Source organism: Boleophthalmus pectinirostris, unplaced genomic scaffold (assembly GCF_026225935.1).
Source record: "Boleophthalmus pectinirostris isolate CB_2022bp ecotype Guang Dong unplaced genomic scaffold, ASM2622593v1 HiC_scaffold_12, whole genome shotgun sequence".
NCBI classification, from domain to species: domain Eukaryota; kingdom Metazoa; phylum Chordata; class Actinopteri; order Gobiiformes; family Gobiidae; genus Boleophthalmus; species Boleophthalmus pectinirostris.
This window is the reverse complement of record NW_026571018.1, coordinates 33,428,452-33,454,575: the sequence shown is the minus strand read 5'-3', so window position 1 is coordinate 33,454,575 and position 26,124 is coordinate 33,428,452. Positions and strand designations below refer to the sequence as shown.

General features: G+C 39.6%; 1 protein-coding gene across 1 annotated transcript in view; it reads left to right on the top strand.

Annotated features, from left to right (window-relative positions):
- Positions 1 to 25,224, top strand: part of gabra6b (gamma-aminobutyric acid type A receptor subunit alpha6b) — a 73,426-nt gene extending 48,202 nt beyond the window's left edge. The window contains exon 10 of the mRNA XM_055148549.1: positions 24,964 to 25,224. Coding sequence (XP_055004524.1) covers positions 24,964 to 25,224 — 261 coding nt within the window. The remainder of the gene's footprint in view (positions 1 to 24,963) is intronic.
- Positions 25,225 to 26,124: the final 900 nt, after the last annotated feature.

Below are 26,124 nucleotides of genomic sequence, written 5' to 3'. Positions count from 1 at the left end.
GAGCCACTGTCATGTCTTGTGTCATGTCAGTGTGTTGTGTGATTTCAGGCTCTCCTGGGGTCTGGAATGGATGTCCAGCCACTGACGTTTCAGCCATTTCTTCATATCGATATTTTATTGTTGACTGAGTGATTGTGTTTCTCTGAACAATTAGTATTACTAAAGTTTTAAACAATGAAATACAGTAATTGAACCAACGATAAAAGGATCCATAAGTCGCCTATTTGGACATTAAATGTAGCCCATTTCTTTTTCTTTTCAACATTCAATTGACCTACATGCAGATCGTTGACAAGGTGACCCCAAAAAAAAAAAAAAAAATCTCTTGTGACCCAATTGAGGGTCGCGACCCAGTTTTTGGGAAACAATGTTTCAGTGCACTGACAGCTAGTGTTGCAACTTCATGTTAACTGTACAGACAGCGCTGCTTTTTGCATTCAGGTTGCATGTGCATAGCCTGTTTCATTAACCGGTTTCACTTCGTGGAAACCGTCTGACCTCACAGCATTACAATTGATTTGCTCGACGGTAGGCAGGTACTTTTTTAATTTAACCGGTCACTGCTATTTGGTCGTGATGTATGTGGTGGGCTGTTAATGGGCTAACTGGTATATTAAGCTTTTCCCAAATCCCGTAGGAAGAAGGGCAATAACATCTTTTCTCTTGATAAAATTCACCAAGCATTCTCTTTGTTCCGGCTTTAAATCCTCGAATTCGGGAATCATTGCCAACACAGAATATATGAGTCTTCGCTGATTGGCTGGTGCCTGAACTTGCACTTCCGGGGTTCTTGAGAGAAATGAAATTGAGCGGAAGGCACTAGGTGGTGCCAGCCTGGCTAGCATGCACATCCACTGTGTTGAAAAACAAAATAAAAAACAAATAGTATTGTGCACAGTTCCTAGTGCTTTAAAAAAAAAAAAAAAAAAAAAAGATGCAAAACTTAGACTGTATAAGTGGACATAACTAACCTGCTAGTTCCTGTGTTCCAAATAGGAAGTGGTTGTGCTTCCAGCTCCTTCAATTTCACATTGAGAAATTGTCATTCGTTATTGTCTGTGAATAAATTCCTATTTTGTAATATGGAGCTTGGTTCCAAATTAGTCCCTATAACCACTATCATTGTGAGCTTCATTTGATTTGAGCCAAACACTGTGGGTGACGTCACACGCCTTTAGTTCTCCTCTTTATATGTACAAACTAGGATATGTGCTGTTTTTTGGTCAAAAACTGTGTGTGTGTGTGTGTGTTCCGGCGGCCACTGCAATTTCAAATATTATCTGGCAAAACCATTATTAGAAAACCATCTTTAGAAAAAACATGAAAACCTTCCATATGCTCTTTAATCTTGGTAACCCTATATCTAGTCTCCTAAAGGGTTTGAGATCACATAACAGTAGTTTGTATCAGTTGTATCTTTGACCCGTAGATTTCTCTGCACATACCAGCTTCTCAGTATCTCTCCTCAATCCCTCTGCCCCGACCCCTCCCCTCTGCCCCCTACCCCCAGCCCCTCCCTCTCTGCCCCGGGACAGTGAGATAACCAGATATTAACCGAGGAGGACAGCCCATGGCTCAGTGGACCACGCTCGGGCGCATTACGTAATGGCCATAGATTAAAGGGGCTGCGATGAGCGGACAGCACCGCCGCAGCCACAGCCGGAGCGGTCTCTGTGCGCGCGTTGGTTCTATCGCCGTGTAAAAGTTTAAATATATTGATTTAGTTGTTATTCTGTCACTCATGGATGCAGTCTATGGACATTGCCAAGGAAACAAGCTTTGCCATATGGTGCGGTGAAACATTATGTGGGTGATTTCTTGACAACGGTCGGCATAAATATATTCCGGTGTTGTTTGTTTGTCTCCCTGTGAGTAAATGGTCAACAGATAGCATATATTTATTACATTTTTGAGATTTTTAGTCACTGCAAGTATCAACATTTTTCATCAGTGTTGAAGAGACACAAGTTTAATGTTAAGATTTTGTGTGGCATTCCATTTATTTATTTTTTATGGAGCTCCATGGAGATAAATATGTGGGTTAAAGCCTGTGCCTGATTTTTTATTTTTTTTTTTTCCCTGTGTTTGAGAAAAATTCTTGCCCCAGTTCAGATATATTATATAAGCAGCTCTTCAGGTCATAAGAAGTCAGCTGTGTATTATCTGCATTTAATTATAAAATGGTTTATGCTGTGATCATCAGGAAGTGTGGCAGAGTCCGGCACGGGTTCATTTTTGGAGACCCGCGCAGTTCAGCACCGCACCCGCCCGTTAACCCGCGATTATATCACAGTTAAATCCGCACCTGTCCGGACCCGTTAACATTCCACCCGTTACCCGCCCATGATAAATCGGGGTCAGGCCATTAGTCTGACAGCCCGATAGTCCAGGACTAAACCAGGACTGAACCTACACTGTGTCATTAGCGGATTATGAATATATACATGCCACAGCCGCAGAGTTGATCACCAGGACTGAACCAGGACTGAACTGAACCAGGACTGAACCAGGATTGACCAGGACTGGACCAGGACTGGACCAGGACTGGACCAGGACTGCACCAGGACTGCACCAGGACTGCACCAGGACTCAACCAGGACTCAACCAGGACTGGACTAGGACTGGACCAGTGTCATTAGCATAAATATATACAGTTCATTGCCCGAACTACACAGGGACTGATCCAGGACTGAAACAGGATTGAACCAGGTCTAAACCAGAACTAAACCAGGTCTAACCTAGGACTAAACCAGGTCTAAACTAGGTCTAATCCAGGACTGAATTTACGCCATGTCATCAGCGGATTATAAATATATACATGCCACAATCCCAGAGTCGATCCCCAGGACTTGACCAGGACTACACCAGGACTACACCAGGACTACACAGGACTGGACCAGGACTGGACCAGGACTGGACCAGGACTGGACCAGGATTGAACCAGGACTAAACCAGGACTAAACCAGGACTGGACCTACGCCATGTCATTAGGGGATTACAAATATATACACGCCTGCAACCGCCGAGCCAATCGATAAGACTACACCAGGACTAAACCAAGACTACACCAGGACTGGATCAAGTCTAAACCAAGACTTAACCATGTCTAAACCAGGACAAAACCAGGAGCGCAGCTGTCGAGCCGATCACCTCCGCTTATGGTTTTATGTAATAAATACACAAAAGTTTCTCTTAACCTGGTCCATCTTTCCAGGAAAAGACCATAAATGACAATTGTTTCCATGGCAACTGGCGTCCTGGACACGCGTCAAATATTTCTCTCCCATTCATTGTTCATTTGATTCACCTGACCCGCCCGTGTTTAATAAGTAGCCGCCCGTAAAATTTCAAAATGTTAAAACCCGACCGTTTCAGCAACTATTTGCGGATACCCGACCCGGTGCAGGACTCTGGTGTGTGGTTAGCATGCTAGTTGGTATTGTGTGGTGTTGTGAAATGCACTTATCAACTCATCACTGCAAATAATTAGGCAGGTCAGAATGCCTAAGATAAGTGAAGAATAACTTTGGACCACTGCAAACCAATTTCTGTTTTTCACAAATCAGATTTTTTATAAGACAAAATCACGTACAGGACCTTTTTATTTAAATTTCCAGCAGCTTTGTTTCTCGTAAGCCCAGCTGAGCGAATCGCCGCTGGGATGGGGGCTGTGGCTGGTTGCTTTGCGCGCTCCACTTTTCCACGGTTACACTGGGGAGAGTAGGAGGCATGCATCACACTAAATCACTGCTTTCACCAAATATGTAGGAGGCTCACTCTTTATTACACAAAACATCCAAAACACAACAATGGAGCAGCCCGGGGAACAGTCATCTGCCCGTCACGATTCACTACAGTATGGCAACCTGCTGTGGACATATTGGCTGAACGCTACAGCAGGTGTGGAAGCCCAGGTGCAGTGCAGGCCTACGCTGTGGTTTGCCATTATCATCACAATGACAATATTATGGCACTCCCTCGAAATGAGAAAAAAAAAAAAAAAATGTGTGTAAATGTGGTCGGAATTTACACCATTTTATGATCTACCTTATAATGTTTCCTCATCACAAACAGACCTGGAGTTGTGGTTTGTTTAATTCACACTTTACCATTTAGGCACCAGAGGATTTTTCCTAAACTGTTTGATTTTGAGATCTTCAGTCTAGTGGAGCTGTTAAGGACCAAAATAGTTCACTTTTATGGTACAAGTATGAAACTTTGCCAGATTACAAACACCCTCAGGACGAATATTTCTGAGTATGGAACCAAGTCTAATTTAACACTGGAGCTGAGAACTGCACGTCACAAAATGGACGACATGAAAACGAGACTGGCATAAAAAATACTGCATAATCCCTTTCTTATAGTCTAATGTGTTGGTTATCAATTTTGTAATGTTGAACAACTATTTTTTTCTAAACTCCAAAGCATTAAAGAGGTCACCTTTTCCTTAATGACGTCTTTTGACACCTGCTGTTTCACTAAAGACGTGATTTGACGACCATTAGAAACAGCTCAATTTTTACACTAGGCTGACCAACAGGATTCCAGGATATGTTTTCGCCAATTTTTTCCAAAGTTAATCGAAGCTGTGATGATTGTAGCTTCCGGAAAAAACACAACACGAAACACGTGCAATGGAAAGATCACGGTGCACAGTTTTCGAAATAATGAGGGGCGGACGTATTTTATGGATAAGTTTAGAGAAAGTGACTTTTATAGATTTCAAAGTGATGATGAAGCTGATTATAAAGTGGAAAACAGCGATAGTGATGGAATTTCGGAGAGTGAAACTTACGAAGGTGAGAATGTCGCTGATGAGTCTGTATGGAGTCCTGCGATATACAAACAAAGGTTTTATACTCGATTATGAACCAAAACTGTCCTGAAATCTGGATGTTTCTCAGGCGAGTCCTTTGAAATATTTCTGTCTTTTTTTCCAAGATGCGATGTATGACAGAATTGCTACAGAAACAAACACTTATGTGGAGCTCTGCACACGAGAAAGTAACCAAGATCACAAATACTGGACACCCACTGACGGGGAAGAGTTTTATTATTATATTATTATATTATAATAAGCTAAATGAGTTGAATAAGTTAAATGGAAAAAACGAATTAGGTGCACACAGGTGAACAACAGGTAAAAACAGCATGATGGTATTCTGACTTGCAGATGTATTATTATATGTCTGCCATGTCTGTAATGGAGGGGAGCTCAAATGAAATTTGACACCCTATTTGACAAAATCGTCCATTTAATTCAGAGTGGCATCTTGTTGACTTAAGTCGAAAGTGGCGCCCAGAGGGTTAACATGTTTAACACACAAACCCTGCATATTTAGGCTGAGTTCTTCTCTTAAACCGAAAACACTCTGTTCCACCTTGTGATGTCATGTGGTAGCCCAATACAGTAAGTGCTCAGCTGTGCTTTTAAATGCCACGCACCTTCACTTGGGTTTATTTCAGCCCTGGTATTGTCAGTCTCTACTAAACAAAAGGTAGATGTTAACTTGGAAACTACTACTTCTTGACATCACAAAGTGGGACACAGCATTTTGAGCTTTGGATATGGACAAACCCAGTGTAATGTTTGTGTATTTTGATGACCTGGACAAAATGAGATGTGAATTAAACGTATATCTTTAAAAAAAATAAATAAATAATAAATTGCTCTCTAGCGAACTCTTCAGTTATAATTTGATAGAAACATTTATCTCCAATGTGATGTGACAGTGTTGCAACCATTATCACCGTTTACATATTTAATCTCAAAATGGTATTCTGCTTATTTCTACAACTAGTTTGATCCATTTTTCAGTACCGCCCACCTGCAGTTGCCATATTGTACTTCAGCATATGTTATTGTGACAGGTGTGTGCATACAGTCAGTCATATCCATATGTTATTGAAAAAGTCCATTGTAAACAGGGTAAAAGTAGTGCGTACAGTACGGTGCTGAATCCGAGTGGGTGGAGTGGTGCAGTGAGTGAGGATTAACACGAAGTTGGAGTGTGTAGGAGGCTCAGAGAGAGAGAGAGAGAGAGAGAGGGAAGCAGAGAGAAGCAGAGGTGTATTTTTAGGAGAGTCCACAGGTGTCTGGCATCAGAACAGTTGTGATTTTCTCCTGTTTGTTCTGCAGTCCTGATAATTACGCTCACCATGAGACGCAATTCATGGTCAGCACAAAATATGCAGTTTCTAAAGGAGTAAGTGTGTTCTTATTTAGCATTAAGTACATTTGAAAAGGCAAACTAATTCTTCTTAATTCTTCTTTTTTAACACAAAGCAATATGATAATGTACAGCCATGTTTACTGTTGTTTGTCTAGTTGTGCTGAAAAAAAACATAAGTGGGACTAAAGAGCTACCGACTTCACTACTACACCGGGCAGTACTTGGAGGAGTAAAGGGGGGGTGAGTGGGGTCTGGACACATGAGGAACAGTGTGATTGGTCTAACAGGTACAGGCGAGTTTCAGTGTTGACAAAAGCGCGCGTTGCATGCTGGGAATTATTTTGGTCGGCGGCAATAAAAACTAGACGGACGGAGCGAGAAAGCACGTAAAGGGTATTGATCCCGGTTATTTATCCACTTTAACGGCAGAGGACCCAAGACCATTTGACCAGAAATTGGTCATAAGCATCGATGGAGCCAAATCACCCTTTTCAGCCCCTACAAAGCCTGGACCAAACCAAATTTCTGGTTGGAATCGCCAACTACCTGGACAAATATTCACTTCGGTGATATCCACAATGACTTGGTGGAAACTCCTGGGCCATTCACAGCAGAAAAGATGAAATCCTCCAAGAGTCTCGATGTGTTGTTGAACTTGTTGGAGTCCACGGTTTGTTAGGATCTTCTACGTTTGCTCTGCGAAAGTTTGAAAGTCGTTTAATTCACCGTTAGCGGTTCTTTTCACTCAGAATACGAAAAAGACATTTTCCTTCTTCCGTGCTTCTATTTGTGCATCCGATAATGCAGCAGGAATTGTCCATTATCGGGGATAAATACGCGAGGTTACGCACTGTGTTTGACCGCTATCGTGTTTCTTGCCTCGGACCAAAATATTTCCCAGCATGCAACGCGGGCTTTTAATAACAATGACGTCAGCTGAAACTCGCCTATCCACACTACAAACTCTGTCCCTGAAGCCAGTCATTTGTAAACAGAAACACGTGGCTATGATCAGACAAGTCTGCGTGATGTCACCTAGTACTGGAAATTAAAAAAAAAATATATTATATTATTATTATTTTTTTTTTTTTTTTGACTGTTTGGACACTATGCTGAAAATCTTCATAGTTTGAATTCATGTTGCTGAAAATGTGAGGAGCGGAGGGTGCACGGAAAAGAAGCGAGGAGTGGTGGGGGTTGTACGGACTGTAGTTTTGTGAGGATTCACGTGATTTGAAACTACGTAGTCAAGGCGAGGGCCACTTGCTGTCAAGGCCGCCTTAACTATAAAGCTGCGAGAAACACTGCATTAAAGAAAAGGACTAGGGACAGTAGACAATTGGTCTCATTCATGAAACGCTCTTACAAACAAATTTGTTCTTAATGCCACCTTATGAACATTTTTGGCATTCACAAGACTTTTTCCTAACTAAAAATAAATAAATGTTATTCTGGAAAAACAAATCCTACAAACAGTCAGAAGCACTCATAAGAGCAAAAATTCAACTGTTAAAGAATATTATTACTCTCATAATGCAACAGAAAATTCTAATTCCTCCATGATTGTAAGTTATACATTTTTTTTAAAATTCATCCTTTTTTTTTTTTTTTTTGTAATTATATCTGTATAAATATTTTACTATGTGATTCAGTAACATTTATCAGCTGTTTTATAGAGCCTGTGGCTATTGGGTCTATCAGACTTTCTCCAGGCTGTAGTGAGCCTCAGTCTGTGCCAGCTTGTGTTCATGTGAGTTTGGACATTTGATATCGCTGCTGAAGTTTTAAAACAGCAGTAGTCTGTAGATCCGCTCCACCAGATTCCTCGTTCTCTCTCTCTTGCACTTTCACGTGTTATAATGTCAAACCCAAATTGACCGTATTTGAAAGTTCGGAGGGCGTTTCTAACCAAATACATATTCATTCTGTATGTAAATGAAATGTAAATGAGCGTGGAGGTGTTCGTCGATGGGTGTTGGCACAATTTGGCACAACTGTCACTGTAAGAAGGAATTCAGCTGCTTAAGAACACTTTGTGAATCTGGCACAGCGTTCTCTCAGCATCTTCTTAAAGTGTGTAAAATCCCTCTGTCGTCCAGGTACAATCCACGGCAAAAGGAGAAATTCAGTCTGTCAGCTGGAGTTTATTTTGTTTATTTGTTTAGTTTATTGGGTTGAATTCGTTTCGCAGCTCACAGAACTGAAGAAGCAGCTTGGATCCTCCTTTTGCCATCGTCTTATAGTGATATTTATGAACATTTAAAAAAAGAACAATGAACAATAATATGGTAGATTGCTAATTGTTGAATCATCTAGAAATTGTATTCAAAATGCTGCAATAATGTAGCAAGAAAAAAAAATATATATTTCAAAACATGCATAGAATACCCTTTTTTCCTGGAATCAACAAGGGTAAGATTAAAAAAAAAAGTAGCTGTTAATTAATAGATTATATTGTTGTTTTATTTTTTCACCAATATTATAAATTTTTCTATATTTTTCTTGGCTTGCTTTGAGACTCTCACCCACAAACATTTACATAAAGACCTTTTTAATACCTCACAGAGAAAGCCTCTACACCCACACGCAGCCTACAGAGAACATAGCTGTACTATTACTCTGCGGCGGCCATATTGGTACTGTCCTTTGACCTCATCTCCAACACTCCCACACAGATAACACATCCAACACAATAAAGCAGTGTACATTTATATACTTCCACACCCGCAACTGTTCATGCACTAGCTCACCGGCAACCACAGCTCCACCGTTTACTTGTAAGAGTGGTGCCACAAATAATAAATATGTAATTACAAGTACAAGACAATAGAAACACTTTTAATATTGCATTTTTTGGACTATAATACTCACCGGATTATAAGGCGCAATATCAATAATGTTGTAATTAGGGATGGGCATTCGATGAAATTTTCTTAATCGATCGTCGGAAGAATTAACGATCGATTATCAATTAATCATTAACATTTTTTATATTAAAATGATCATCATTATTATTACTATCTGCACTACTAATCTGCATGAATCAATTCAACTTTATGACGTATAAACCGTAACGACTCTAGAGCCACATCAATCCGTTTGAGATTATAATGTTTTTAATGCAGTTTTGCGCAACTCTCACAGAAACTAAGCTAATTTGCATAAACTAAGCAAAGATAAAACTACAGCTCTTGTGTCGCTGATGCAGTCAATTTCTGTTGGATTAAAAGACATGACTCAGTGGAATACAGGTTAGTGTGAACATATTTGCGTTTGTCAAAACCAGGACACCGTACGGGGGGAGGGAGGTGGGGACTCGTCATCGACATTGCGCGACTCTCACCTGGCAAAACTTTTTCCCACTGGACACCGAAACATATGTGCTGCTTTGTACACTGTGCACATGGACTCACACTTGTCCCGAACGCAACGGAAAGCGCGGAATTTCTTGTACAAATCATCGTTAAATACTCATTTGTGCTTCGGTACGTTGCAGGCTGACTGAATGTTTCTGTTTGCTCGTTCCTTCTGAGTGCATGTACATGTATGGTCCCCTGTTTGGTCACGCTACGCACAGCAACCTACATTCGGTTTGTCGATTAAAATGAACGTAATTGATGAAATTCTTAACGATCAATTATCGATTAATCGATTAATCATGCCCATCCCTAGTTGTAATGATGTTCTCGTCTATTTTCATACATGAGATTCAGCGGATTTTAAGGCGCATTAAGCGAAACAAACGGACGACACTTGAGACTGATCCTTTAGTCCAGACGTCCACAGTCCATTGGCAGATCGTGGCGTAATTCGCCCGGAGTTGCCTCCCTGTCTTGGTAAATGTGGATCACTCCGCGAGGCTCCTGACTACAGTCGTACCGCTTTGACAATCCATCAGTCGGTGTGGCTTCGTAGTAGAGCCCTGCACTCAAGGGACCCGGTGCAAAACAATGCGGCTCGGGACACATTTTGAAAGCTCATTGCGGGCGCAGGTGGGAGCGGGACTGCACAATGCATGAGCGGGTGGGTCAGATGATAAACTGCAGTCCCGCAAACTAAATATGAGTGTAAAGTAAAATATACAGATGATTAAAGGATTCCTATCATACATCATTTGTGCTGGATATTTTATTTGGCATTAATAAAAACGTTTTAAGCAGCCTAAACTTGTAGATCTGGTCTAATGTCGCTCACATTTTAGACAATTCCGTTCCGCTTTTCTCCACCTTTGATAGAGCTTAAGAACGCCTATGTTTCCATTTTGCGTGATTTGCAGAGGGGACAAAATATCGCAGATACAGAGAGGGACTGAAACTTCTGTACCGCACAGACCTCTACTTTGTAGCTTTGGACCTCAACCAGATTTCTACCCCTGCACGCGCTCTGAGGTCTGAGGTCCAGCTCCAGCTCTTGGTGCCTAAGACGAGACTTAAAACCAGGGGGGCAGGGTCTTCTATGTGGTTGGGCCTAAACTCTGGAACGTTCTGTCCCTCCACGTTCGAACAGCCCCCACAGTGGAGAGTTTTAAGTCTCGTCTCAAGACCCACTTTTATTTTCTCTCTTGTGAGTTGTGTGGTCTTTTATTTAATGTATTTATTTTTAATGTATTTTATTGGTTTTATTTATTTATTGCTATTCTATGATTTGCTCTTATTTTATTTTACTAGTTTTATTATTTTAAGACTAGTATGATTAAATCTGAGCTTTTATTTTAACATTATATTATTGTTGTTGTTTATTATACTTTGGAAACTGAAATGAAACCGAAATGTGCTATAAAAATAAAGTGGATTGGATTGAAAGTCGTACTAAAACATTTTGACAGATTTCTGAGCGTTGTGTACCACATAAAACTGGTTCGAGGTCAGTAAACACAACCAGAGTTAATACATAAGGTGCACCGGATTATAAGACGTACTGTCGATTTTTGATAAAATTAAAGGATTTTAAGTGCGCCTTATAGTCCGAAAAATACGGTACTTTACTCTATTTATACAAGTCTAAAGGCGCACTGTGTAACTTTTTGGTTGGGGGGCCTGCCTGTGTCTTTGAATATATCATTGCTTGGTCTGGAATGTTCCACAGTGCAACATTCAACAACTCTACCTCAACTGTATTAAATTAGATGTTTTTTATAGCTTAAAAATACCTAGAAAACAGCCATTTTTTCTGTGAGCAGGGTGGCTTCTCCACAGATCTGACCTGTAACTTGGTCTGGTTTGGTCTCCATGAAGATAGAAAGGTTTAATTTAATGCCATACTGTGAAACATTCCAGACTAAGCAATAACATGTCCATGGAGAAAAGTGTTTGACAGAGCCTCCAGCAGAAAAGTTACACAGTGCACTTTTAAATGATAAGATAGTAGGCGTTGGTTCATCTCCAACGTTCTACAGGAGCTACTATTTGCTCTTGTCAAATATGGATTCAGAACCAATATGTGGTCCCAGATGCTTCATAAATCTAAAGAAAACATTCACAGAAATAGATGTAATATAGGATCCAGACAAGTAAAGCCTGCAGCTGCTCTGCTTATATGAACAAAGATCCACAACTCTGGAGTCCTGTACCATAGAACTAGTTTATTACACAAGGCCCATACACACAATCACACATCAGCACATTGTTTTAAACAGGAACCCGGTGCCACTTGGACCACTAAAATGTTTATGATGAACTATTTCTGTCTTTCATGTTTTTAAGACAGTAAAAACCAGGTAATGTTCATGCTCATGTTTGTGTTTAGTTCTTCTGTTTTTTTGCTTCTGGCTTCCTGCGAACCACAATGCTGCTCCATGATTGGTCCAGAATTCATCTTGCTTGATTCGGGCATAACTATAATCTGGTATACTTGAATGTATGGTAAGAGTTAAAGGTGCATTGTGTAACTTTTGTTTCAGAGGGTCCATGTTACGGCACACAGCTTGGCTCCACCTTGCCCGGTGCTCCCCTTTTGTTTTACAGCTTGTGCCTTCCGTATTTGCATGTGCTGTGTGGTACCTGGCACCTGATTGGTGTGGTGCAGTTCTGTCACTGTTGGACTTAGTCTAATGTGTGTCGTGCAGTCGTTGGAGGATTGACGTCCCACTCCTCCAATCCCCTTCCTGATCCGCCAACCTTGCATCCAACAAAAGAGCCGTGCGCCTGTTCCTCATCGCGGCTGGATTTCAGTTTCAGTTTGCTACACTCCATGATTGACGTGTCTCTTGTTGTCCGCTGTTTTCTAAGTGTGAATTGAGTATTGAAATACTAGAGGGCGTTATTGACCTATCGCTTTTTGTAATTGCCAGTTGGCTCAGCCCTATATTCTTTTATTATATTATTATCCTTATCCATTTAGAATATTGTTTAGTTGTATTGGGAATTGAATTCTGATTGATTTATTTTATGTAAGACCTTCATTTTTTGTGTGTTATTGTACTTACTTACTTTTACTTTATAAAAGCCACGTACACATCACGTCTTGTTTGTGTTACTTTCCTTTGTTCCCAGCACTGTTTTGTAACAGTCTGTCAAATGCCTTTCTCCAAGGAGATGTTATTGCTTTGTCTGGAATGTTTCACAGTACGGTATTAAACCTTTCTAACTTCACCGGAGGCCAAACCAGACCAAGTTACAGGTCAGATCTGTGGAGAGGTGACCCTGCTCAGTCAGAATGCCTGTTTTTCTAAGTATTTTTGAGCTACAAACCGACCTGTATAAATTTAATAAATGTAAAGTAGACCTGTTTAACCCTTCCAGACCAATGGCATCATAAATGACACCTGAGAATGTTTTTTATAATCTCCATAAATTTCCGACCATAAAAGATAGAAACTTACTTTTTTTCCTTGAAAAGCTGATAGTTGCTAGCCTGATTCATCAGCAGGTTTCACTTCGTAGAAAACGTCTGACCTTGCGGTGTTAGAATTTGTTCGCTCAACGATAGGCAGGTACTTTTTTCAAATTTAACCAGTCGCTGCTATTTGGTCGTGACGTATGTAATGCTCCACTAACGGGGCTATTTGGTATATTAAGCTTTTCCCAAATCCGGTAGGAAGAAGGACAATAACGTCTTTCCCCTTGAGAAAATTCACCAAATATTCTCTTTGTTCCGGCTTTAAATCCTCGACCTCGGGAATCGTTGCCAACACCGAATATATGGCACTTCGCTGATTGGCTGGTGCCCAAACTTGCACTTCCAAGGTTTTTGTAAACCGTCTAGTGTATTTTGATTCCTGACCTAGTCGCTGGAGAGAAATGAAATTGAGCAGAGGCACTAGGTGGCACCAGCCTGGCTAGATAGATGCAGCTTTCCGAGCATATTTCCAACATGATCCTACGTCACATGTACACATATGATGACATTGTCTTCCGCCAAACACTTGTGCGCCATCCATTTAGATCGGCCCAAACTTTGCCAAAGAGTGTAGTGAGTCAAAATGGTCGACCGCTCTGAGCGTCTGTGTTCATAACAATTGAAAAAGCCGCTCTAAGTGCACTTATTTCTCAAATAAATGGCAAACTACGCATCTTGGTCTGCGTAATTGTCCATCCCTTGCTATTTTTATTTGAAAGGTTTATTTCAGTCCAAATGTCCAAATCCAAATGTAATAAACATCATGGAAATGCAGGAAGTGATGTGGCTCTGTGCCCTGGACCTGACACTAGCTGTTTCCATGACTGGCACCAGGAAAGTAAATTTTGTTTTGAGGCAATAAAGATATTTTTAGTTTACTTACAGACTTGATATTTTGCACTTTTGTAGCTAAGGCCCCTAAATTAAACATTTTTAGGTCCAAAATGTTGTTTATACTACAAATTTGCTGTGTTTTGTATGAAAGAGTGAATTTTACTTTGTTTTTTGTTTTTTTTTCATTTGTATTTCTGGTCCTGTAGCTTTTATTACAGCCATATGGCACAACTAAAGCAGCAGATTGTGAAATAACAGGTTGTACTGGGAAAAAAAAAAAAAAAAAAAAGAAGATGTATAACACTTCATTAGGGGGGGAAAGGGGGAGTTTAAATAACAAAATTAAGGAAAAAAAAAATCCAGGTGAGGGCAAATGTACTAAAATTGCCTCTAGGTTTGGAAGGGTTAATGTCATACTGTGGAACATTCCAGACAGAGCAATGGCGTAAACTTTGAAATGGATCCCAAACCAAAAAGTTACACATTTAAAGGTTTATGCGATGGCCCCAGTGAAGCTCGCATATCTGTGCTCTTTAACTCTCCTCCTCCAGGATTTGAGTTTCCTCCTTTCAGACACGAGATACGACCAGCGTCTCCACTTTTACAGAAGCGTGTAATCCTGAAGATTCACAAACCCATCCTAAATCTCTCCCAGAATTTGACTACAAGATTTTGGCAACTCAAAAAAACATCCACTGTGAAATTATTCCAACCAAATGAACTGCTTTAAACAAGTGGATTTTAAAAACACTGTGCCTGCTTTTGGAGTTTCTAAGATTCTTTCTAACTTGTGGAGTTATATGAATAGTTTTGGGAGGGAAAAAAGAAAAAGCTTTATCTGAACAGCATGACTAGTCCAACACAACTTCATGCTGTTTGACCGACGATGAAGGAAATCTTAGCTAAACAGAATAGTTGGAATCATGGGAGATGGCGCGAAAGTAACCATGGCAACCTGGTCCAGTCTTTGCTCAGAGTTTTTGACTGTCAACTGAGTAAAGTTAGTGAAGTTTATTTTCTGAAGGCTGGCTGGATGCAGAAATAAAGCCTGTCTAACTATTTGACATTGTCGGCGGACTTTGGGAAGAGTATTTTGAAACAGACGGTTTGGTGCAGAGGATTTTGTGAGACAGCTCTTGATGGTTCAGTTCAAAATGTTGGATTACATAATTTTGGAATATGGGAGCACGCGTCTGTATTTATGCAAGAGGTTGTGGGTTAAATCTCGTTAGTGTTAGGCGTGCGTTGCTTGAGTTATGCATATTCATGTGCTTGGAGAATTGGGGACTTTTGGGCTGTAAACATCAAATTATGCTTATGCTGATTTCAAACCGCTTTTTTGTTATATAAAGCAGACCTATGATGGAAAATAGAACTTTTCTGAGCTTGTTTCTCCATCCAGTTTACCCTCTTGAAGTTGTATTTGGGGTGATTTGTGAATGTCTGAGTGATCTTTAATCACTTATTTTCCATCTGCATACATACATAAATACACCCACAGCTATGTAAATACTTTGTTCAGAATTTTTTTTTAGGATTCGGCAGCGTCACATAGTCATTTTGGTACATTTTCTTTTTTTTTTATCCTTTTCTCGCTACCCTAGGAGAGGCTGACAGCTTCATTGCTCTTTGTTGTGTGGACTTGTTTAATTTATTAACCCTTCCAGACCGACAGAGATGTTTTCTATAACTGCGCAAAACTTTCCAACCATAAAAGAGAGAAACACACTTTTTTTTCTCTTGGATAGCTGACAGTTGCGACTTTCCGAGCATATTTATAGCACTATCTTATGTAGGGATGGGCATGATTAGTCGATTAATCGATAATTGATCATTAAGAATTTCATCGATTATGTTAATTTTAATCGACAAACCGAATGCAGGTTGCTGTGTGTAGCGTGACCAAACAGGGGTCCGTACATGTGTCTCTGCACTCAGAAGGAGCGAGACACAAACAGTCGGTCAGTCTGCAACGTACCGAAGCACAAATGCGTATTTAACGATGATTTGTACAAGAAATTCCACGCTTTCCATTGCGTTCGGGACAAGTGTGAGTCCATGTGCACAGTGTATAAAGCAGCACATATGTTTCTGTGTCCAGGGGGAAAAAGCTTTGCCAGGTGAGAGTCGCTCAATGTCGATGACGAGTCCCCACCTCCCTCCCCCCGTACGGTGTCCTGGTTTTAACAAACGCAAATATGTTCACACTAACCTGTATTCCACTGAGTCATGTCTTTTAATCCAACAGAAATTGACCGCATCAGCGACACAAGAGCTGTAGTTTTATCTTTGCTGAGTTTATGCAAATTAGCGATGCGGTTTTAAGTTTCATTTCTGTGAGAGTTGCGCAAAACTGAATTAAACACATTATAATGTCAAACTGGCTGATGTGGCTCTAGAGTCGTTACGGTTTATATGTCGTAAAGTTGAATTTATTTATGCAGATTAGTAGTGCAGATAGTAATAATAATGATGATCATTTTAATATAAAAACGTTAATGATTAATCGATAATCGATCGTTAATTCTTCCGACGATCGATTAAGAAAATTTCATCGAATGCTCATCCCTAATGTAAATACTTCGTTCTGATTATTTTTTAGGATTTGGCAGCATCACATAGTCATTTTGGTACATTTTCTTTTTTTTAAATCCTTTTCTCGCTACCCTAGGAGAGGCTGACAGCTTCATTGCTCTTTGTTGTGTGGACTTGTTTAATTTATTAACCCTTCCAGACCAACAGAGATGTTTTCTATAACCGTGCAAAACTTTCCAACCATAAAAGAGAGAAACACACTTCTTTTCTCGTGGATAGCTGACAGTTGCGACTTTCCGAGCACATTCCCAGCACTATCTTACGTCACAGACACGTTGCGTGATGAAGTAGGGAAAAAGAGTGTCCAATAGGACCTTTGTTTTCTGCCAAACTCATGTGCTCCGTCCATTTTGATTGGGTCAAACTTTGACAAAGTGTTTAGTGAGTCAAAACGGTCGACTGTTCTGAGCTTCTGTGTTCGTAACAATTGAAAAAGTCGCTCTAAGTGCAGTTATTTCTCAAATAAATGACAAATTACGCATCTTGGTCTGCATAATTGTGCATCCATTGCTATTTTTATTTGAAAGGTTTATTTCAGTCCAATTGTACAAATCCAAATGTAATTAACATCATGGAAACGCAGGAAGTGATGTGGCTCTGTGTCCTGGACCTGACACCAGCTGTTTCCATGACTGACACCAGGAAAGTCATGGTGGGGCCATTGCACTTTTTTGTTTTGCTTTGGGGGCAAAAAGGATATTTCTAGCTTACTTACAGACTTGATATTTTCTATTTTTCTAGCTAAGGCCCTAAATTAAGCACTTTATGTATGTCCAAAAACTTGTTCACACATTTTTTTTTATTTTTTTCCATTTATATTTCTGGTCTTATAGTTTTTTTATTACAGCCGTATGACACAACTACAGCAGCAGATTGTGAAATAACAGGTTGTACTGAAAAAAGTATGTACAACACGTCATTAGGAGGTAAAAGGGGCAGTGTTAATTGCAAAATTCAAAAAAAAAATCCAGGCATGGCCAAATGTACTAAAATTGCCCTTAGGTCTGGAAGGGTTAAGGTGTTTCTTTGTAACTATGTATACAGCAGGCTCAACCACAAAAGGTGTTCTTTAAAAATTCCAAAATTATGTAATTTGTTTTGTTTATTTTTTTAGAGTTGGACAGTAGATTTCACACTGGAGTTGGACACAGATTAAAAACCCTTCTGCTGAAAACTTCTCTCTTGTTATCATAAAAATGTGTATCTAAAAACTTGCAATTTAATGATGAAAAAACAGAAATTTTGATTCTGACGCTGGATGAGAACATTCCCTTAAAGGTGCGTTGTATACCTTTTTGGGTAGAGGGTCCATCATGTGCTTGTCTCCATGAAGATTTGCTGAGAATGTTCCACAGTACGCCCATAATAATCTCCATGGAGACTTACCAACCAAATTACAGGTTAGATTTGTGGAGAGGCGACCCCACTTACAGTATGAATTCATGTTTTTTCTGAAGATATTTTTGAACTATAAATCTATATTGTGGACAAATTAAACTAAAGCATTAACATCTCCATGGAGACAAACAGGTTGCGGACCCCTTCCAGAAAAGTTACACAGTGTATCTTCAATGAAGGATCACCTTGTCTCACTTGGTCCCTCAGATCAGTCCAGCTTTAGAAATCTGAGACTACTTTTGGACAAATCGATGTCTTTGGACGATCTCAGTAGCCACATGTTTAAAAATAGTCTTTACCAGCTACTAAAATATCACTGAACTGGGATTAAACCTGCCACGATAACAAATTTGAAGTTCGATATATCATCAAAGTCAATACAGACGATAATCGATAATATTGAAACCAGATTTATCACCCAAAAACGATTCTGAATGTTCAATATTAGTTAAAAATATGCAGTATGTTAGTTTGTATCTACAGTATAATGAGTCACAGAAGTTCATAAGTCACATTTTACTGTTCAAATCTAATGAGAGTACAGAAAAATACCAAAAAGTACTCCACTTGTGCAAAGAAAAAATACCCACAAGAAATACTGACCCTCAAAAATGATTACTCCACAGTATTTATGGTGACACGTCGAACTGAGATAAAACGATCTTGAGGTGACGGTTGACTCTTTTATTTCATCTCATTTTCATTTCATTTTTGTAATTCTCTTTTTACATTCTCACTTAAGCAGCTGGAACTTGCCCAAAATGGTGCTGGAAGGTTTTTCACAGGATCTAAAACGCCACACCAACTTTTATCATCTCTGCGTTGGTTTCACATAAAAATTTTGTGTTAACATTAAATCATGGTTTTAACTTAAAATCCCAAAATATTTAGAGCTCTTTATCTGTGAAAGGCGCTGTATAACTAAAACCTTATGTAGTTATGTCCATTATTATCGGATAAATGTTTGCACGATGGTTTAGTGGGGTCTCAGTTGTAATGGTGTGTTGAAATTCCCTGTGTTGCAAATGATTCTAGTGAAGGTGTATGGAGTTTAAGAACACAGTGGAGCTATCATTGTATAACCACATGACATCACAAGGTGGAGCAGAGTGTTTTTAGCCTAAATATACGAGGCTTGTGTTTTAAAAGTGACCCTTAAGCCATGTTAAAATGTTACCACCTCAAAAATATACCTGGAGTTGTGTTTCGTTTCATTCACAAATGTTTGAATAATTCTGCATTACTAGTCTGTCTACATCTCCAAAGCTCAAAATGCTCTGTTCCACTTTGTGATGTCATGTAGTGGTAGTTTTCAAGTTAGCATCAATCGTTTACCCTTAGTTCAGTAGAGATTGGCAATACAAGAGCCAAGACTGAATGGTGTATCATTTTGGACTGAAAATCGCGATCTCAGGCAACACGATTTTGGGTGTCAAAGCTGTTGTTGTTGTTGTTTTTTTTTTGCAGTGCTCGTAAAGTCCAATTTTAAGAGCAAAGTTTAGTTCTGCGTCAACTCAACACACATTGCCACAATCATCTTGTCGCCATTGTGGGGAAGCTGGCCAAAGTGGTTAAAAGAAAAAAAAAGTACATTTTTACAAAAAATAAAAATACATAAAAAATTCTTCCTTGCACCATGGTTTAATGGAAAAAAAACAAAAAAACAAAAACAGAAACATGTTTACAAAAAATAACTGTGCTTAAATAAAGTCAAAAGCAACAGAAATTAACGAAAACAAAGGAAAAAGCCACTGAAACCAAGTCTTCCCTCCACATGGTCTGGCCCAAAACCTCCCCCAGAGACTACAAATATGGCCGACCAAGGGCATGCCCCCTCCTTTCTCTCCAGTCCATGTGGAGTAACAGGTGAGCTGGTAAGTTGTATGGTAACAATATGAATAGATATAAACAAATAAAATATCTTTAAAGTAACTTGCGTATTGTGATTAACTTAACTAAACAAAGACTAAATAAAACAAACACAGGATAGTCATATTTAGCTGTTTAGTAGAATATTGATATAGATGTAAAATTAAATTAAATGTGAATAAATAGGGACAAAGGCCCTCTTTTTCACAGCCATCATTTTTTGCTTTATGGGTCTGTGTTGAGGTCTATGTGCAACGTTAGGAAGCTGGGATTTAAACCTGGCGTTGGTGTAAAGTTTAACATGAACCAGAACAGATTCACCATCAGCAGAACATCCTCTGTCACAGAAAGAACACTCATATTCCACTGAGTCGTGTCCTTTAGTCTGACAGAAGCTGAACCGCATCAATGCACAAGGAAAGAGCTTTTTTCCGGTGCTTTTAGTTTATGCAAATGAGTCATGTGGTTTTAAGTTCTGTTTCTGTAAAATGTAAACAAATGTGCGCAAAGCTGAATTAAACACATTATTACTCAATGTATATTAAAACAAAGGAAAGTGGAGTATAGGAAATGTAGGTAGAGGACCAATCACACAGCTCTTATTGTCTGCCTAAATTGGGCTTTCACTAACTAGGAGCACACCAACAACGACATAGTGCGAAGAAGTTTATTGATAATTGATGTACGAAGCGAGGCAGAGATGGCTGGGTTGAGACTGTAGGTGGGGACTCCGTCAAAATCTTCAACTGGCCCAACCGCAACGGGACCACCCTTGTAGGGATCTTATGACTGAAAGACAAAATAGGGGGATGGGAGGGTGGGGTCGAGTTAACCGAGACAAACTGGGATGATGGGAAAGGCTGCTACATATAGGCTTCTGGGAAATTAGAGGCGTGGTCGAGGTGAGTTGTGGTTCGCTGGTGAGAGGAGAGGGCGGCTGAGGCGTGGTCCTGCTCCTGAATCTCACTTAATCATATTAACTACATTTACGGTCCAGCGTCAAATCGTCGGTGCAGGACTCTGGTATGATTTAAGTTTCTGTGATGTTTGCAAATGTTCACATGCTCTGAAACTTGATTTTTATTATTTTTTTAATTGCAATATCTGCCAGAAAAATCTCAGTTCAATTTTTTTTCTTAACATCGTTCAGCCCAACAAGAGCTAAAATCATCCACATGATTCTAGTGAAGGTGTATGGAGTTTAAAAGCACAGTGGAGCACTTCCTGTATTACCACATGACATCATAAGGTCGGAACAGTGTTTTTTTGTTTGAAAGAAGAGCCTAAATATGCAGGATTTGTGTGTTAAATGTGTGCGACTGAAACAAAACACAACTCTAGCTCTGTTTGTGGTAAGAAAACATTATAAAAAAGATCAGAAAATAGCGTCATACGGGCTCTTTAATAACAACAAACCTTGAGTTACAGTAGAATTTCTATGGTCAGTATTCTTGTATTCAGTGTAACGTTAATATTTACTGCTGTGTGCACATTAGGAAAGCTCACCGTATCACAATTTCATGACTTTATTGGTTTACCAGGGCTGCAGTCGTTTCATTATTGATAAGTATATAACATTATCGAAAATTCTCTTTACTGTCCTTTCCTCCCCTCTGTGTTTCTTATACGGTGCTTTCCATATGCGAAAAATCCCCCCTAGTAAAACATCTATTTAAATTTTTACATTTTCATAACAATCATAACAATTGTGTAGTTTCCACATTAGTTTGGCAATTTTTTGAGGAATTTTTTGAGTAAGTCACATTACTCACAGCATATGTAACTGGCAGTGGTTACGTGCGCACTCAAAATCAGAGAATTATGAGATTTTTTTGGAATTATAAGATGAAGATTACAATGACCAGAGGCGGTGCAACGGTAAGCGGCCGTCTAGGGCCCCCGAACCTGGATGGGCCCCCAACCACTAATGGCCGAGGCCTCAGAGCAGTTTGATTGTCTCTGAATATGACATTAAATGAGAGTAATTTACCCTTAAACAAGAAAACACCATCAAAATAGTATCTGATTGTTAAATCTATTTTAACTGTCAAAGCATTCCCCCTTTCACGTTAGAATGGACTTGTCAGCTTGACCCTGATTTGAAAATAATCAAATCATAATCATATGTAATGAATGTAAACAAAAATGTAATTGTACTATCAAAAAAAATAAAACTACTTTCAGCTCTGGTTATCTAGTAGGTGAACTAACCAAGGGCCTGTTTACACGAGAACGCTTGCGAGTAAAAACAACAAAATATTCTATCAGAAGTGCCTTTCGTTTAGACGGTGACGGCGTTTTTGAGGTTTAAAAATTGAAAATTTTGAAACCACCCTCCAGAGTATAAAAGTTGAAGAAGAACTCAGCCTAAATATGCAGGATGTGTGTGTTAAACAAATGTGTGTGTCGTGTGAATGAAACAAAACACAACTCCAAGGTCTGTTTGTGATGAGGAAACATTATAAGGGCCTGTTTGCATGTGAACGCTTGCGGTAAAAACGACAAAATATTCTATCAGAAGTGCCTTTCGTTTAGACGGTGACGGCGTTTTTGAGGTTTAAAAATGGAAAAATCTGAAACCACCCTCCAGAGTGGAAAAGTTGAATACGCTCCACCGTAGTGTTTCCGTCTACACTGCCCAAGATGCAAAACTCTGGTCAGATCTGCTCACGCCGCGTACACGTTTACGTCACATACATACAGTACACAGAAACAAGCATGCTGGATCATTTCCAGACGTCGGACCTTCAAGCTGCTCTGGCAACTGTAATAATTCTAAAGTTACAGGAGGCATCCCATGAAATGTACAGAATATGCATAGATTAGATTAGTGAACAGAGGAGGATCTGCAGTTACCTCTGTCAAATTCTGAAAGCACCAGTTCACCGCTTGGGAACCAGACGGCGATGAACGAGACCTGGGAGAACCAGTCGATGACTTTGATGAAAATGCGTGGTGTGAAAACTTCCGTATGTCCAAAGATGCCCTCGTTACTTTAAGTACAAACATACCCAGTCGGATTCCACACACTTTTGCGTCACCGTCTGCATGAAAATTTCCTCCCAAAAACGCTCATCTAAACACGAAATAAAAAATGTCATCATATAAACCACAATCCACCCTAATTCAAATAAAGATGTGCGTGTCTGATGAACAATGGAGAAAAACAGACAATAAAATAAATAAAAGAATACAAAAACAAACAAACAATTAAACAGTGCATTATAGTGAGGGCCCCAAACTCAAGTTCACCTAGGGCCCCCAAATTACTAACTCTGCCACTGACAATGACATGTAAACTTAATGTGAATTTTTTCTCATTTCTGTCTGATCATGGTTCCTCTGATTTTGATGTGTTACTATATTATGTTACTTTTTGGTTCTAGGCTACGTTTATATGTTGACGGTCTGAACAGAAGGCGCAAAAGTGGCGTCACGTCTTCACTTTTTATTCCACGTTTAGACGAGTGTTTTTGTGAGGAAATCATGCGTGCATATGAGGAGCATTAGGGATGGGCATTCGATGAAATTTTCCTAATCGATCGTCGGAAGAATTAACGAGCGATTATCGATTAATCATTAACGTTTTTATATTAAAATGATCATCATTATTATTACTATCTGCACTACTAATCTGCAGAAATAAATTCAACTTTACGACAAATAAACTGTAACGAAGCTAGAGCCACATCAATCCGTCTGACATTATAATGTGTTTAATTCAGTTTCACACAGAAATTAAATTTAAAACCGCATCACTAATTTGCATAAACTAAGCGAAGATAAAACTAAAACACTTGTGCGCTGATGCGGTTCAATTTCTGTCGGATTAAAAGACACGACTCAGTGGAATACAGGTTAGTGTGACCATATTTGCGTTTGTCAAAACCAGGACACCGTACGGGGGGAGGGAGGTGGGGACTCGTCAGCGACATTGAGCGACTCTCACCTGGCAAAACTTTTTCCCACTGGACACCGAAACATATGTTCCTGCTTTATACACTGTGCACATGGACTCACACTTGTCCCGAACGCAACGGAAAGCGTGGAATTTCTTGTACAAGTCATCGTTAAATACGCATTTGTGCTTGACTGACTGTTTGTGTCTCGCTCCTTCTGAGTGCAGAGAGACACATGTACGGACCCCTGTTTGGTCACGCTACGCACAGCAACCTGCATTCGGTTTGTCAATTAAAATTAACGTAATCGATGAAATTCTTAATGATCAATTATCGATTAATCAATTAATCATGCCCATCCCTAAGGAGCATATTCCACTTTTCCACTCTGGAGGGTGGTTTCAGATTTTTCCATTTTTAAACCCCCAAAAAAAACCATCTAAACGAAAGGCACTTCCAATAAAATATTTTGTCATTTTTACCTGCAATCGTTCTTGTGCAAACAGGCCCTTATAATGTTTCCTCATCACAAACAGACCTTGGAGTTGTGTTTTGTTTCATTCACACGACACACACATTTGTTTAACACACACATCCTGCATATTTAGGCTGAGTTCTTCTCTCAAACAGAAAACACACTGTTCCACCTTGTGATGTCATGTGGTAATACAGGAAGTGCTCTGCGGTGTTTTTAAACTCCAGACAACTTCACTAGAAATATTTGGATGATTTTAGCTCTGGAATTGCCAATCTCTACTGAACTAAAGGTAAACAGAGCTGTTAACTACCACTAAATGACATCACAAGGTGGAACAGAGCATTTTGAGCTTTGGAAATGTAGACAGACTAATAATAAAGGATTACTCAAGTACAAATACTCAACTCCAAGTATGTTTTTGACAAGGTAACAACATTATAATATGGCTTAACTTTATGTAACTTTTTGGTTAGGGGTCCATCACCTTCTTGTTTCTATGGAAATGTCGTTACTCTTCCTGGAATGTTCCACAGTATGACTTTAAACAGCTCTGCTTTACATTTATTCAGTTACAGGGTGATTTTATAGCTCATAAATACCTAGAAAAACAACATTCTGACTGTGAGCGGGGTTGCCTCTCCACAGATCTGACCTGTAACTTGGTCTGGTTTGGTCTCCATGAAGATAAAGGTTTAAGCATTTGACTGACCCTCCACCAGAAAAGTTACACAATGCGCCTTTAAACTTAAAGAATCCATTTGGTATAATATATAAGCTTTAAATGTCCAGAAATCAGATTATAACCAGATCTGACAGCTCCAGAATTCCAATTTTTTGTAAGAATCTGAATGTATCTGGTGTCTGTGTCTGTCTACAGGTGGACCCGAGCGGCGTGCTGAAGAAGAGGATGAACGCCGCCCCTCTCTTCGAACGTCCCGCCAAGACCTACCCCAACCCGCCGGTGAACGCCCAGGCCTTCCTCCAGCAGGGCTCAGCTGTCCCCGCCAACAACGTCCTGACCGGGACCAGCATCATCGACAAGTACTCGCGCATCCTCTTCCCCCTGTCCTTCGGAGCCTTCAACCTCGTCTACTGGATCGTCTACCTGACCAAGGACACCATGGAGATGTCCAGGTAGAGATGTGGGGAAGGCGAAGGATTGAGGTTGTGTTAATGGAAAAAAAAAAAAAAAAAAATCTAACTCAATGCTAAAGAGTAGATTGATTACTCAGTACAAATTCTGATACCACAATGGTAATCAGTGGTGTAGTGGGGATTTTTTTAAGTGGGGGTACACATAGGCCAAAATATACACAGGTGTCATACAGATTGTTTATTTAAAAAAAAAAAAAAAATCATAAAGGCACCAGCCTGCCCAGTAAAAATCAGTAATATTTGATGGTTTTAATTATTTTATTTTTTTTATTTTTTTATTTTTTTTATTCAAAATGATGCGGAATTATGTTATTAACATTAACCCCGTTTCTAATCACCTACAAAACATGAACCATTGACTACAACGTGTGAACCAGGTCTGAACCAGGTCTGAACCAGGTCTAAATCAGGTCTAAACCAGGTCTAAACCAGGTCTAAACCAGGATTACATTAGAACTGAACCAGGACTGAATCACAACTAAACCAGGTCTAAACCAGGACTAAACCAGGTCTAAACCAGGACTAAACTAGGACTAAACCAGGTCTAAACCAGGACTAAACCAGAACTAAATCAGGTCTAAACCAGGTCTAAACCAGGCCTAAGCCAGGATTAAATTAGAACTGAACCAGGACTGAACCACAAATAAACCAGGACTAAACCAAGTCTAAACCAGGACTAAACTAGAACTGAACCAGAATGAAACCAGGGCTACACCAGGACTAAACCAGGACTAATCTTGGACTTGAGAGTGAAAGACAGAGATTGCAATATTGTGCAATTCTACCAGAAAAGCAAGTATGAAAATGTGCACTGTGTAACATTTCTGTCTCCATGGAAATGTTATTGCTTTGTCTAGAATGTTCCACAGTATAGAATAAACAT